The sequence below is a fragment of the Lissotriton vulgaris genome, chromosome 6 (genome assembly GCF_964263255.1).
Source record: "Lissotriton vulgaris chromosome 6, aLisVul1.2, whole genome shotgun sequence".
Classification (NCBI taxonomy): Eukaryota; Metazoa; Chordata; class Amphibia; order Caudata; family Salamandridae; genus Lissotriton; species Lissotriton vulgaris.
In genome coordinates this window covers 542,601,501-542,617,283 of record NC_141694.1, presented here as the reverse complement: position 1 = coordinate 542,617,283, position 15,783 = coordinate 542,601,501, and the positions used below count along the sequence as shown (strand labels likewise).

The 15,783-nt window shown below is 47.4% G+C and overlaps 1 protein-coding gene across 2 annotated transcripts in view; it reads right to left on the bottom strand.

Moving 5' to 3' along the window:
- The window catches only part of TTK (TTK protein kinase), an 848,854-nt gene that overhangs the window by 705,147 nt on the left and 127,924 nt on the right, over positions 1-15,783 (bottom strand). For both annotated transcript variants that reach the window (XM_086926546.1, XM_086926547.1), the window contains exon 3: positions 3,655-3,880. In XM_086926546.1, the coding sequence (XP_086782672.1) occupies positions 3,655-3,880 (226 nt within the window). The remainder of the gene's footprint in view (positions 1-3,654; positions 3,881-15,783) is intronic.

Genomic DNA, 15,783 nt, shown 5'->3' with positions numbered 1-15,783 from the left:
CCCCCTAAAGCGACCCCCAGTATGGTGCGTACTGGAGGCCCTGGGCCGCGACTGCCTGCCGGAAACCGCCAGCCATTGATGATCCGAGGGTACGCTTGCCTGTCGGCGCGTACTCGGAGAGTACGACTAGTCCCAGCCTGACCGCGTGGACTTGAACGCCGTACTTGCGACATCCAAACAAAGGTACGCCACATACGCCTGAAGCGTACTTAATCGCACTGTGTCTGCCTGTACGCCTAAACGTACTAAATCGCACTGTGTGCCTGTACGCCAAGTACGCCTGAAGCGTACTCCAGCGCACTGTGTCCCCATCTCCCGGGGCCGCGCCGCACAAGGGAAGCCGTCCGGTACGAGTCGTACTGGGCCACTCCGTGCCGCACTGCCGCCCCGGGGATTCTGCCTGCAATACGAAGATACGGCTCGCAGGCCGCCATTGTACAAGTCAGACTTTTGATGTGCCCAGCCCGGTGCGTACATATGAAGGTGTACTGCAACGTACAGTTTCTCCCTTCCCGAGTCCATGCCACACAGAGCCGCCCTGTACCTTGGAAGACGTACAGGTCGCTCCGCGCCGCACCGCTGCCTCTGGGGTACCTGGGCCGCCACGAAGGATCGCCTATTACCTGGACCCTCGGCAGTGCCCCCTCGAGGCCCCGCACCGCGGCGCCTCTCCACAGCCAGATCTCCACGAAGGCACTGCCGTGGAACATCCCCTATTGCCTGCATCATCCCAGCAATTGTAAAGGTACTGTGTGCATTAAAGGTGGCCCGTCTCGGACCTGAGAGTCCGCGCTTGTGTTTGACTCGTGCTCGTTGTGGGGCTCATTTCCTTAACCATTTCAAACCTCCTGAGAAACACCCCAGTAACGCCAGATGCACAGAACAGCATATCGAGTCCCGACTCCACCCTGGAGTACATTTTGCTAAGTACTCTTGACTCTGACCAGAAGTGGGTGCATTTTTAACGTGATTTAGGGTCAAGAGACAGTTCTAGAAGAAAACGCATTTTTATACAAAAAGTATTGTGTGCCTGAAAACCACGTTATTTATGGTCTTGTGATAACTCTGCATTACTAAGTATTTTTATATAAAGCCTACGTATTTTTTATACAAATCTTACGCCTGGTGTCCATTTGTGGTGGGTCATTGTGCTTACTATATGTGGTCATAAATGCTTAACTCAACTATCGCCTGGTCTGCTCGCGCCACACTACTTAGAGGGTGAGCAGGGGTTATTTTTAAGGAGTAGTTCTCTTACCCTGACTAGAGGAGAATATCCCTGTTTGTCACAAGTGTATACCTGTGCCAACCAGAGACCCCCAAATCTAACAGTAAACAATAGAGAGGGGACAGGGCCATGCACATGGACAAAGAGCACAGGAGAAAGAGGCATACTGGACAGACAGGAGGGACAGTTGCACCATAATGGACCATGAAGTGTTAGGAGGGACCGGCAGGAGCACGACAACGAACCAGACAAGGCAAGAGGGAGTGGCTAGGGGCCAGAACATGAAAAACAGAAGGCAAGGGGTTAGGGCAGGAGCATCATGTTGACCATGGAGAGCAGGCAGGAAAGGCACTGGAAGCACAACACACCATGGAGGGCAACATTGAGATTATAATGGCATTCACACAGACAAAGAAGGGAAGGTGGGTGGGATCAGGGGCAGCAAGCTGACCACAGAGGGCAGGTTGGAGGGTTAGTGGCAGCACAACGGCCACGGTAGGCAAGAGGGAGGCGGGCAGCAGCATGCACAAAGGACCATAGAGGACAGAAGGAGGGGTAGAGGCTGGACACAGACAAGACAGGGCAGGGGAAGGGAAAACAGACCATGCAGAGCAGGCAGGAGAAGCAGTTGCAGCACCACAGAGCATGAAGGGCATAAGAGTGGCAGAAAAATGCACCATGGAGGAGAGGAGAAAGGGGATAGGGGCATGAACTCAGACAGGCAGGGTGGAGGACATCGGAGAGCAGGGGAAGGAGGGTAGGGGCAGCAATCTAGGCACAGAGGCTAAGCAGGAAGGCAATGATTGGGGACATAGTTGGTCAATGGAGAACAAGAAGAGTAGGCAGGGATATCAAGCTAAATGGAGGGCAGTGTCAGCACATTGGACCATGCTTGCTGGTGTATTGACGAACAACAGAGGGTAGGGAGGAGGTGAATGGGGCAGCAAGTTAACTGTTCAGGGCAGGCGGGAAGGGCAGTGGTAGAACAACACACAGGGTTGTAATGAGAGAGCAGGGGCATGCAGTTAGACAGTGGATAGCGGGTTGGGTGGGTGGGTGGATAGGAGCAGAAGCTAACTTGGGTTGAGGCAGCACAATGTGAGGCTAGGCCTTGCGTTGAAACCCCCCCCTCCCCCAACTGTGCATTGAAATGGGCTTCTTACCACTAAAAACCCATACATACCCTAAAAACACCCTGGTCACCCCAGAACCCATGCTCACCCTAAACCCTAATATTATCATGGCCATCCAAAACTCCATACACATCCTAAGGAGGGCAAAGCAGAGGGCAGAAAAATGAGCAGTGAAGGTAAAACAGACAGCAGAAAAACTAGCAAATAAAGCAAAACAGAGCAGAAAAATGAGCAGAAAGGGAAAACAGGGAAAAACAGAGGGCAACCCTAAAGAGGGCAAAGCAGAGGGCAGAAAAATGAGCAGTGAAGGCAGAACAGACAGCAGAAAACCTAGCTAATAAAGCAAAACAGAGCAGAAAAATGAGCAGAAAAGGGAAAACAGGGAAAAATAGAGGGCACTCAGACATACACACAGGCCTGTTCAGTCTCACGCACCCACTCCAAAACCCACTGAGTCAGTCATACACTCACTCACAGACCCACAAAGGAAACTCATGCACCCACTCACAGACCTACTCACACTCACTCACCAACCTACTCAATGGCCCACTGAGACACTTACATATGCACTGACAGATCCACTCACACTCACAGACCGACTCAGACTCACACAGACACCACCCACACACACCCCCCACTGAGACACTCACACACCCACTCACATCCCCACTGAGAAACTCATAATCCCACTGAGAAATTCTTGTACTCACACACACTATCTCAAAGGTGACAGTTAGGAAATGAAATAAACCTTAGAAATTCACTTAAATAAAACAAAGGTTACAGGGACATTATAGTTAGGAAATAAACATTTTAAAACCTTAGAAATTCACTGGAAAAAACGCAAAGTTTACAGGGACGTTATAGTTAGGCTCAGATTCCACTCATAACCATTGAAATGTAGCAGATCTAGTTACCTGAGCTAACTAGAACCTATGCCCCCGCAATGCACTGCTTATGACCTCCCATGTTACATCGGTCATGACATGGTCAGTGGCAACACTGATGACATCACTAATGACACCTCAATTGGCATCACTCATGTCATGCTATCAACTTCAATATTTGAAGTTTACAACATGAAACTTAATAAACGTAAAAATTACAGATGTTTTTCAAGGCTTGTTCCAAATTTTTAATCTTGCATTTGAAAGAGACGACTCTCCTTTCAGAAATGCACAACATACATCCAAAAACGGTATTAAGCAAATCAAACTTTTTTGCGCAATCCCTTAGCTTGTCAGCAACAAGAAATCAGCCATTAATAATGTTACAATGATCTCTAATACTCACGCTTTAAGTTCAGAAAACCTGACAAGAATCCTGGCATAGCTTTCATTTATACTGTGTTCCTCTGCAGGGAGAACCGTAATTGCTCGGCTATACAAGTCTACCAGTTTGTTCAGCAACTCCTGGTCCACTCGAGGGTCACCTCTACTTTCTGCTTTAAGTAAAAAACTCCTCCATTCTTCTGGTTTATTTCCCATCGTCATCAGCAAACTAATTGAAGCTGAATGGTCTGCAAAGAAGTGAAAACAGTTATTGCATAGATTGCAGTTGAAAAATTACAAACCACGCAAAATACATTTTTAAGACAGATTCTGAAAGTGCCACTGGAAACACCCACATACGCTGTACACGAGGAACTGGGGGTCAAATATATCACAGACTTAGTTGCAGCTAAGCCTCTGCTCTGCTGGGTAAATATATGGTCCGACAAAGAAGCTTCTTTTAATCAAGCAGTAATCCTGGATTGTCTTGCCATGGATAATGCATTGAAACTCCCTTGGCTAAGCTATAATAAAGAATCATTTAGTGCCCTTGGAAGACCAGATATTTCCATGAATGAGAAAGTGAAGAGGGTGGACAAAAAATTAACTAAATATCTATTCTTTAGAACAAACAGTGCTGAGCGAGAAGGTAATGAACTTAATAAGCTTACGGTAAGAGCTCATGCGCTACACAAATCAACGCCAGGTATGGAGCCTAACCCCTCAATTTTAACTAACCCTCTTGAGCGTTTTTTTAATTACCCGTTTTAGATTTAATATGCTCCACCACTTTGTTGCCTCTCCTCCTGGTTTCGTAGCAAGCACTGAGGACAGGGGGCCCAGTGGCTGCTACAATTGGTCTCCACAGGATATTTTACAGTTTGTCTTTTTATGTAAAACAAATTCCGATCCTAGACCACAATTTCTTAAACCCTATTTAAAAGAAATGGGGTTCAGGCAAGCATGTGTTGGCCTTTTGCACTTGCAACTATTGCAAACTGATCGTACAGTGTATGTTACGCATTTCTTAAGTGCAATGTTAACATCTAGGAGATCCAGATTTGACTAAGAGGGAGAGGGCTACCATGGATTCATGCTAGCTAGAGTGATAGTTTAAGTAAATGCACAGGAACATTTTAAAGATTTTATGGCTGTATTTATGCTGTAGGAACCCATGTAATTATTTAATGCTGTTTTAATGTACTATTAAGAGTATTTTAAGATGAGACTGTTTAGAGGACCAGGAGAATGATAGTGACTTTCATATGATTATTGCACAATGAATGAACATGTTTTTTAATGAAGTTGATGCTGTTCGTAATGTACCATTGCTTTTATGGCGGAGTTAATGCGAATAAAGTTTCTAATAATAATAATTTTGCATAGATAAGCAAACATCTGTTGTCAAACCTACAGATATAAAGTCAAATTGGAGCCTAAACAACGAAATTAGTTGACGCCGCATTCATCCCACATCCGAATATATAAGCACGGCCTCTCCAAACAACCAACTATACTATCTGGCAAGCTTAAAGTCACATGCTCAGAGAACATTACCGCTCCCTGAATTCCAGGGGCTAAAAGCATCCACATAACTTTTAGAGTCTTAGCTAAAACTAATTATTTTCCTCGTCCAAATTGAAGAACAAATGCACGGTTTTACTTAAAGGGAAAACCATATTTTATCGTGATTTGGAGCAGTGTTTAACGTGGGCAAATTAATTTTGATGTTCTTTCTGATGATTAAGTACCAAATGTAACCCATGTAAAGGATTTTTGGTCAGTCATCTTTCAGCCGTACAGTCAAATGCAGGTTACATCATTTGTAGATGAGCCCTCTAGAACAGAATATATTCTCAGTTTTTTACAGTCACATATAAATTGGGTAATTGGTCCCTCCTGCTCACACTCACTACCATCTTAACTATTCTAATTGCATACTATTTTGGGTCTTTCAATGAAATCACCAGCAATATTTTCAAATCAAATCACCTTTCAAAATATTGGCAATTTCAATTATACAACATATATTTTTAAAACTCCATGCAGTGCCAATCAGAACATATTTACTGAAGCTCTAATCACCGTTCTCTATTTTAAGCATGCAGCATATGATCATGCAACCTTTTGCGCACTGTATGGCACTCCACTCTTCTCAAACCTTTCTTCCGTGAAATTGCCATATGGGTCCTGTTGGACAGGCCCCATGAAGAGCTCGCTCCCTCCCCGCATGGCAGGGCCCAGACACCGGCTCTCCAGGTGCGACCCACAGAAGCAACCCGCAACCCGTCCCCTACGGGACGCCTGCTCCCGGATATCTTTGTATCACTGGCCCGGGCCACCGTCAGCACCATTGCCCGGCCCAGCCGCCATCTTGGACACTGCACCACGATTCCGCGTGGCCTCAGCTCGACCCCAACCCTGGGCCTGGCCAGGCCCCGACATCCCGGCACCACCATCCACCCAGGAGGTGAACGGACCACTTGGCAGGTCAATGGGAGAAAGAAGTGTCGATGGCTCTCCCCCGCCAGGTGCCGATCGCCCCCAGCCTCCCCGGGCGCTGGCTCCACCCCCCTGCTGGGTGTCTGGACTCCCTCATCCCGGACCTCCCGACCTCCAAGAGCGAGGGTCCGGACATCAAAGGGCGCCAGACCTATAACTGATATTTACAACAAGGGGTGGTGAGGGACAGAGTCTCTGAATTAAGCAGAAAGCTCTCACCCAGTCAAGAGATCAGGGCTAGATCCAACACCGTTTTTTAGCTCACTGCACCATCCCAGTTTCAGAACCTGGCTGTATGCAAATTAGTCTGTTCCTGTCCCAGTGCATGATGGGAACAGGGCAAACCAAACTACAAAAGCCAATTCTTACACTGGGAAGGAAACAAGCTCCCGGGGACCGGTTTCTGGCATTACAGCCGTCTTCGGCCCGGTTTGCTTGAATCCTGATGGTGCAATGAGCAAGGGTCTCACATCTGAGAATACCCTTCCACGCTTAGGGTGGACAAAAATATTTACAACAAGGGGTGGTGAGGGACAGATTCTCTGAATTAAGCAGAAAGCTCTCACCCAGTCAAGAGATCAGGGCTAGATCCAACACCGTTTTTTAGCTCACTGCACCATCCCAGTTTCAGAACCTGGCTGTATGCAAATTAGTCTGTTCCTGTCCCAGTGCATGATGGGAACAGGGCAAACCAAACTACAAAAGCCAATTCTTACACTGGGAAGGAAACAAGCTCCCGGGGACCGGTTTCTGGCATTACAGCCGTCTTCGGCCCGGTTTGCTTGAATCCTGATGGTGCAATGAGCAAGGGTCTCACATCTGAGAATACCCTTCCACGCTTAGGGTGGACAAAAATATTTACAACAAGGGGTGGTGAGGGACAGAGTCTCTGAATTAAGCAGAAAGCTCTCACCCAGTCAAGAGATCAGGGCTAGATCCAACACCGTTTTTTAGCTCACTGCACCATCCCAGTTTCAGAACCTGGCTGTATGCAAATTAGTCTGTTCCTGTCCCAGTGCATGATGGGAACAGGGCAAACCAAACTACAAAAGCCAATTCTTACACTGGGAAGGAAACAAGCTCCCGGGGACCGGTTTCTGGCATTACAGCCGTCTTCGGCCCGGTTTGCTTGAATCCTGATGGTGCAATGAGCAAGGGTCTCACATCTGAGAATACCCTTCCACGCTTAGGGTGGACAAAAATATTTACAACAAGGGGTGGTGAGGGACAGAGTCTCTGAATTAAGCAGAAAGCTCTCACCCAGTCAAGAGATCAGGGCTAGATCCAACACCGTTGGGATTCAAGCAAGCAAGCCGGGCCGAAGACGGCTGAAATGCCAGAAACCGGTCCCCGGTAGCTTGTCTCCTTTCTGGTGAAGAATTGGCTTGGTAGTTTAGTCTGCCCTGTTCCCATGATGCACTGGGCCAGGGACAGACTGATTTGCATATAGCCAGGTTCTGAACTGGGATGGGGCAGTGAGATAAATAACGGTGATGGATCAAGCCCTGATCTTTGGACTGGGTAAGAGTGGTCTGCTTAATTCAGACACTCTGTTCATCACCACCCCCTTTTCTGAATCGTTTTTGGCCACTATAGGTGTGGCAGGGTATACTCAGACATGAGTCCCTTTCTCACTGCTCCATCAGGATTCAAGCAAGCCGGGCCGAAGACGGCTGAAATGCCAGAAACCGGTCCCCGGTAGCTTGTCTCCTTTCTGGTGAAGAATTGGCTTGGTAGTTTAGTCTGCCCTGTTCCCATGATGCACTGGGCCAGGGACAGACTGATTTGCATATAGCCAGGTTCTGAACTGGGATGGGGCAGTGAGATAAATAACGGTGATGGATCAAGCCCTGATCTTTGGACTGGGTAAGAGTGGTCTGCTTAATTCAGACACTCTGTTCATCACCACCCCCTTTTCTGAGACGTATAACTGAGGCAGCTCCAGAGCAGGAAGGCAGTTGTATCCTGGAGTCGAGAGACACTGTGAAGAACTCATCCTTGACGGACTGCTGGCGCTGCCGCAGCCCTGCCTTGTGAACTGTTGTCCTGCCTGCTGGCGCTGCCGCGGCCTTCTGCAACCTTCATCCTCGTGGGACCTGCTGGCGCTGCCGCGGCCCGTTGTAACCTTCATCCTCGTGGGGACCTGCTGGCGCTGCCGCGGCCTCTTGCAACCACCATCTTCGTCGGGACCTGCTGGCGCTGCCGCGGCCCGTTGCTACCTATGACCTCCTCGGGACCTGCTGGCGCTGCCGCGGCCCGACCTTCCCGAACGCCGAGCTCGAGGATTGTGAGCTACCCATCGTCTCATCTCAATACCAGATTGGTAACAAGACTGTCCCGCTACCCCCTTTCCCTTCCAGAGACTAGAATTACGAGGACCCTCGTGTCCTAGCCTCATTGTACCGTTCTACCTCACCTTAAGAACTGCATATAAAGAGTGTTAATCTTATCTTCGTGTGGTGTCCATCTGTGGGGGGGAAGTTACTTGTCTGTACGATCGCTGGAGACGGCCCTCACCGGAGGCCTCTCCCCTTGTCCTCGGCCGACCCTCCAGGTCCCCGTCTAACAGGTCCCAGTTGTACTTCGGTCTGAACAATACTCAGCAATTCTTAGTTGAATGTCAGTTCATTTGCTGCCACTTCCAGTGCATTGATCTCTAATTACATCATGCAAACTCTAGCATATTCTACATTATCCACTTTCAGGTCATCTTACTAGGTCACAGACAATATGCGATCTTGCAAATCTTTTTGGTAAGTCTGGCACACAAATTCTAGAATGGGCTTTGTTAATCCATAAAATTTAAACCTGTGTAGATTGTTTTGTGACTATCATATACAGTATTAATTGGATAACGTGTAGTTTTGATGACTAATATGAATAAGAACAAGAGCAAGGATAAAAAGGGTGAAAAGAAGGTAGATTGTATTTATTAACTCTGCGTGGTAGAATGGGGCAGACCGCGACAGAAGGCCTTATATTTCTTATTTTGACCTCTGCCCTTTTGCAACAGCAATCAGGAATTTGATATCACAAAGTATCACTAGTTAATCCAACGGTCCAATACTCTACTGCTCATGAGCCGGCTTGGAAATACTTACAAGAAGCTACAGAACTAGTACAGCGAGGCAGGCCCATCTGCACCTGCACATGCTAAGACAGTGTGGTTTGCAACAGAATCACCTGCCTTACCCAGCTTTTCTAGCGAAATTAAAGTTGAGGTGGGTCTAGAACCATCTTCTTTCTGCCCAACACTAAGACCCATTTAACTTTGGATTTTGGTCGTCCTATGGATGGTCCTCCTAAACACAAAGGTGCTACATTCTTTAGGGTAACTGTTTTACAGCATCGCTGTCAAATCCGATCCCACCCCAAAGAGTGAATTGAGATTCCATTGCTTCTTAATGACAAATCCAAGGAGGTAGCTTTTCTTGAATCCTTCAGCTCCTCATTTCTATCCACAGACTGGAATGTGGTCTCAACAAGGACGACTTTTGCAGATGTAGAGTTTAAATGGTTCTTTAAAGCTGTGACCTGGTCTCCACATTGTCCATCTTCTTTACCAGAGTAGCTGCAGAGTAGTTTTAGGACGAGGGCAATGTAGGCAATTGCTAGGGCCCAACTTTCCACTGGGCCTGGTCCCTGCCCACAATCCAAAAGCACATCTGCCAGGCTATTGCACAGTCAGAGTTTGCCACAATGTTTACCACTTGTTCAGTTGCCGACTGTGCCCTTTCTGTTCATGGCTTCTCTGCTCAGGCAACTATCCACGCAGGCAATACTTTCTGATATGGCAGAACCAGCTTCTCAGATTTTTAGACACTGTTACAGCTTGTCCGGATTTATCCGCTTTGTCAGCAATGACTCTTAATCAGTTAGAACTCCCATCTGATCTCAACTGCATACTGCTCTTCACTTTTTTGTCTGAAAGATCTGGTTACCAATTTTGGGACATATGTAAAGTCTCTGGCACGCCATTCTTATGCATCAGTCAGGCCTTCTTGGTACTGTTAGACCGCCAACAAGTTGTGAGTATCTCAAATCCAGACATAAGGTTTTCGGCCGACGTCTGCAATATCTGCTCAGCTTTGTTTATGCACATGCAATTATTGTACTGGCAGTCTAGTGTTACAGTCTATTACAATAACACTGTCCTTTCAGGCTTCTATTAGTTTTCAGAGACCCTCATGCAAGATATTCTATGCACTGCCTTGTTTGTGGCAAGCACCACAGACCCGACACCCCCTATAAACAGCTCTAACGGCACATTCTTATCTGGGTCTGGATCCTTCGGATGGTTCCACTCCAGTCACTTGCATCAGACACCATTTTCAGGACCACAGGCCAAGCAGGGGTTACTCGGCCTCAGTTGAGGGCATTGAGGATGTTTGCCACGGATGTCCCATGGCTCTACAAATTGAACCAAATACACCTTTCGCACTTGATTCTCAGGGTTGAGAGTTCGAGCAGAAACAAGTTTTTCAGAAAAATGGTGTGGGGAGGCTCAAGCTAATCACTCAACAATCAACCTTCCAACAAACTCAAAGTTGATGTTCGGCCAAACTGCTCATCTTTACAAGAATGAAAGTACTTTAATCACACAGACGTACTTCGTCCTACACATAAGTCAGTTATTGTGGGTGCTAGTTCGTGTAGGCATTACACTTGCCCAGTGCCTACTGTGTCCTCCCACCAGATTTTCTTCCTGGTTTGGGGTTCACCATGTGTAGTACATTAGGAGCGGCATGAAACAGGCTCAGGAATGATAATTCAGTAATAACAAATCAAATGCACCCAGTCTTGGAGTTACCTTACCCTTTGTTGGGTAGGCAATCACTCTAAAGTCTATTTCAATGCACACATGTCCCAGAGAGGTCCTCCTGCACACCAAATGAGAGCAGCAGAAAATCAGCAATTCACTTAGAGTTCAATGGGACATGAGCTGTGTTCAGGAGTGTGCATGCCCACCCTTCGCCGTGGAAGCCACAGCACCAGGTCTGTGTAGATTGTCATGTGGTCACTTATAGGCCAGAGAAGGTATACCACCATTTTACATGCTCATCTTTTAAAGTTGCCATCTTTCTTAAACACCGACATTTGACACACATTTGCTTGCGTGCCTGTGCAGGATAAGGTTCTCTGAAATAGCTTTGCTTACATTTACACTTCTTCGTATGGCATATTATGTGTGGAGTGCTTTGAACATTATGTACAAGAGCTAAGTTTACAATGCAAAATGCTGTTTGTTACTGTCCAATCAGCAACTAAGCTATCACAAAAAAAATCAACAATAAAGGCCTTTCTGGGGCTTCACCATGATTACATGGCAGAGGAGCATTTTGCTAGCACTGCTGAGGTTGCACCATGCCAGAATTCTAGCCCAGCTGATTCCTGTTTACATTCTGCGAGGATGATGCCCTGCTCTCCAAGACAGGCTTCCAGATTACTCATATTCACATGTAACGGGGGAGTACATATTACCCTACAGGCATGCTGGCAGATTCACACACCCTAGACACACTAGGATGGGTAGCCCTAGGTAGGAGCACAAAATATAACAGTGCTCATATGCAAGCACATATCCTATATAACAGCACAATGATCATAACGCTGATGCACTATTCGGTTTCCTTCCATTACTAATTGCACCACACATTTTACACAAGAATCCTAATGCTTCAATAAATATTGAAATGCTATGTTGTGCAAGTCTTGTATATTTCTTTGGGTAAGCATGGGTTACCAAACAAAAGGAGAGAAGGGAGGAGAGGGAAGAGGGGATGTAGCCTTATGGCTAGAGCTGTTGACCTCAAAGCTGGGGAACCAGGTTAGAGTCTCTGCAACGACGCTCAACATCCTGTGATTCTGGGCAAATCACTCAATCTCCCTGTGCCTAACAAAAATAAATGTGTTCATTTATAACGAAACTGGTGCTCATGTAAAGTGCTCCAATACCGAATATCTTCAGGTCTAGTTTGCCCTATAGAAAGAAAAAAAAACTTTAAAAAATAAAAAAAGGAGGATCTAGTTCCGTTCCCATGATTTCCTTGGAGAGTCAGGGTTGTCATGGTCTGATGTTACATATTTCACCTGTTATCTTCCTCGGTTAGGGGCACAGATGATGCTGTGAGATCGCAGGACTAAGGCCAATATATCCTGATGGTGTGCGTAGACTCAGTCTTATGCAGTTTTGACGTTTATGTTGTCCAACAAATGCATTGTTTTACTGAGAAACTATGAACCATATTACACGATGAGGTCCCAGATGAGGTGATTCAGGGATACAGGAGTGTGTACAGTACACCAGTCGGGAAGACAGCAGTCTTGAAAGGTTGCAGTTCCAGGAGGACCAAAAGTAGATGAACGCCTATGTGGGTCAACTGCAAACACAGAGGTCCAAACCTTTGGCAATCAGTAGCCTTTACGGAGCCTTCTCCAATCACACAACTGTGGCCCAATCGAGCCTTCAACAATTCGGCAGTGTCAGGTTTTCCACCAGGAACCAAAAATTAGAGACTTGGGGACTCACAGGCATAAGAGTACTCCCTAGATTACTTTTGAGCAGTCTGCTTCCTCCTGTGCATCCCACAGCCTCAAGGGACGTGCTGCACGGCACTCTTGCTGGACAGTCTCTCCTCCTGTAGAGCCAGGCAGGCTCCTTCCCTCGGTCACCACGCAGGCATGCTTGTAGGGGCTTCAGAGGATGCACACAGCTCCAGTAGAAAAGCCAGAAATCAGGTGATGTCACTTCACCACTGGGAGACGGTCAGACAGACACCAACCCTGGACGCACATCTGTCCTTGTAGTACTATGTGGTGCACTCCCTCCATTGGTCATAAAGGACTTGGAACTATAATCTAGTGGAATACTGTAAGTCCTACTTTATTTACAATTTCAAGACCGGGGATGTGGATCCATTGCCTCAAACTTAAGCAGTTTGAGGTGGTTCCGCTTTCAAGTGTCCTCTTCAGGCTGCTCTCCAGACACAGACTTTGCGGAGAGTGATGCTTTCAAAGCAGGTAGCACTGGGCTTTCTCCATCCTGGGTAACCACATGAGAATAACAAAGAGGTATCACCTTATTACTGCTCCCGGTCATTAGCCCGACTGAAAGAGTAATCAGGGAAAGTCGCATAGCTTCACACAGAGTCTGCAGTTCTACCCCTCACCCGTACCAACCACCAAATGGTAGCGCTCAGGAAGACCAATTAGAAGCTCCAATCTAGAGGAGGAGCTACGACAGCAATCAAGATGGCCGCATAGCTTCCCGGCTCCGCTGACCCCCGTCTCTCGCTCGAAGATCCTGTCGTATATCCTGGTTTCTCGCCCCATATCTGGGTGCATGAACTACTCTGCGAACCGATGGCACAATCCCGAGGATTTTCCGACATGGTGGAGTGGAGTTATGTCGAGGTTTAATTTGAGGCCTAGCCCAGTCTGGAAGCCGGGGTCTCAAGTGTTGGTCTAGCCGGGTCCTAGTTGAACAACAGCGGACCGGAGCGAGCGGCAGGGTCTGGTCCACGGAACTTCCGACATCTTTATGATTGTTTTGCTGCCGATCTGCTGCCTGGAACTGTACCGGAGGTGCGGAGACGAACGATGCCCGAGGTGGTGTGTGTGGGGGTCCGAGACCCGGGGGCCTGGCGTTCGTAGCGCCGGTGCCGTTGGATCGGAGACTTGGTGCGCACTAACGCCTACTGACGATCGGTCCCTCACGGTTCATTCCTGCTCCGCCTAATCTTACCCCGGGGAAGGCGCCTCTCCGTGGGGGTCAATATGCTTGATGCTATGCGAAACCCGGCGGAGCGGGTCCAATGCGGCCCGTCATTGCGGTCAGTGATGGCGGCCCTTGAGGCACTTCAGGCGACTATTAAGACCCAGGCCTGGAATCTGATGTTGGCAGTGGAAGGACTTAGAGGATCGGGACCGGACTCGGACTTGCTGCCCGAGACGCGGTGGCCTGTTCCTTTCTCTATTGCTACCCCAGCGATGCCATTTGACCCGGTGCTTGGAGCTTTCTATGCCCCTACAGAAGAGGAACGGTTCGAACATGTGGGGATTGGCGATGCACCTACAGGAATCTTTGGAACTGCAATTGGTGGAACATTTCACTGCTTTTCCCGATTTGGAGACGTTTGCTCGTAATTGTGATCTGTGTGGGACTGTGTCGCACCCCCTTCCCAGCTGGTCCATCAAGATGGCGGATGGGATAGTGCCTGGTCTTAGAGTCGGGAAGGGGCATCGCTGGACTCTAGCGTCTACTTTGGGACTTGCCATCCTTTCTTCGACTAATAGACTATGTCTCGACAACTTCTGTTTGATCTTTGACAATTTTACGGTGGGGCGCTCTTTATCGGAGGGGATCAGCAAATTTGATCGACGGGGCCAAGGCTGAGACTGTTGTTTGAGGTTTCACAATATTGATCTATCGGTAACGGGACTGCTTTATTTGGTTACCGGAGTCCGGGGCGGGATTTCTGGTTTCCTCTGATGTACTGTTTTATTGTGGTCCGCTTGATTGTGTTAACTTGCGGGGGATTCTTCGTTAAGACGGGGGGGGGAAGAGTCCGGGAATGCATAAGACACAGCCCTCCTCCATTTCTCCTTTTTGGGCAGGGTTTTAGTCCCTTCTTTCTTTCCCTTTTTTTTTTTTTTTTCCCTTTGTTCTTCTATATTTCGGGTTCATTTACGGGGTGACAGGCACGCTGCTAGGGGGGTAGGCCGTAGTCATCTGCAGGGGTGCAGGGTGGGAGGTTGGAGGGGGGAATTTTGTTTTTACTATTTGTTTCTATGGCCTTTTTTCTTCTCATCTTTCTTCGCCTTTGCTTTTGTTTCTTCTTTTTCGGGTCAGCGTAGTGGGTCTATTCCTTTGTCAATTGTCGACTTTTTATCTGTGCCTATACTTTCACAGTACTTCAGTACCATCGGGCGGGCGCTCCACTGGTGCGAAATTAATTGTATGCTTGTTGATCCTGAATCGTATGCCTCAGCGCCACTGTTTTGAATGATATCGACCTAACTGTGGACTTCCTACTGTTTTGCCCGCCCTTTATGCACCTTTGTGATATTGTATGGCACCTGATCCTTCTATCTTATATTATAAAATGGAAGCTTTATTATCCTGCTATTTGTATAGTTTGCTATGCTGCCAGTTTTAATTGAAGTCGTGCTGTATTCGCCTCCCGGAAGGCCGAGTTTGGTTCTAATTGCTTGATTGAAATGATATTGATTAGCGGCCAGCCCTGGTGGTTGTAGGCCCATACTTGTAGCTGGTTGAAGTATCAATAAAGGTTTCCCAAAAAAAAAAAAAAAAGAAGCTCTAATCTAACCAAAGTCTCAGAATTTAAGGAGGTAGTCGTGTTTCCCCACAATTCAGTGTCTCCCCGCCCTTTGACGTCACAGGACAGGTCTAGAGTCCCTCATAGTCGGTGCAGGTCTAGGCCTCTACAGTTAGCGTGACGTGAAGGTTCAAAATCAAAAATGGGAATTTTATCATCCTGGAAAGAATCAACTCTGCTGGGAAGTGCCCTTCCCACTTCCAATATACAAATAGGTCTACACAACTGCGGAAAAATGTACCGAGCTATATGATAAATAGCCCAAAGGTCAGTTAGGATTCTCCAAACTTTTCTGCATTGAGAGCTACTAC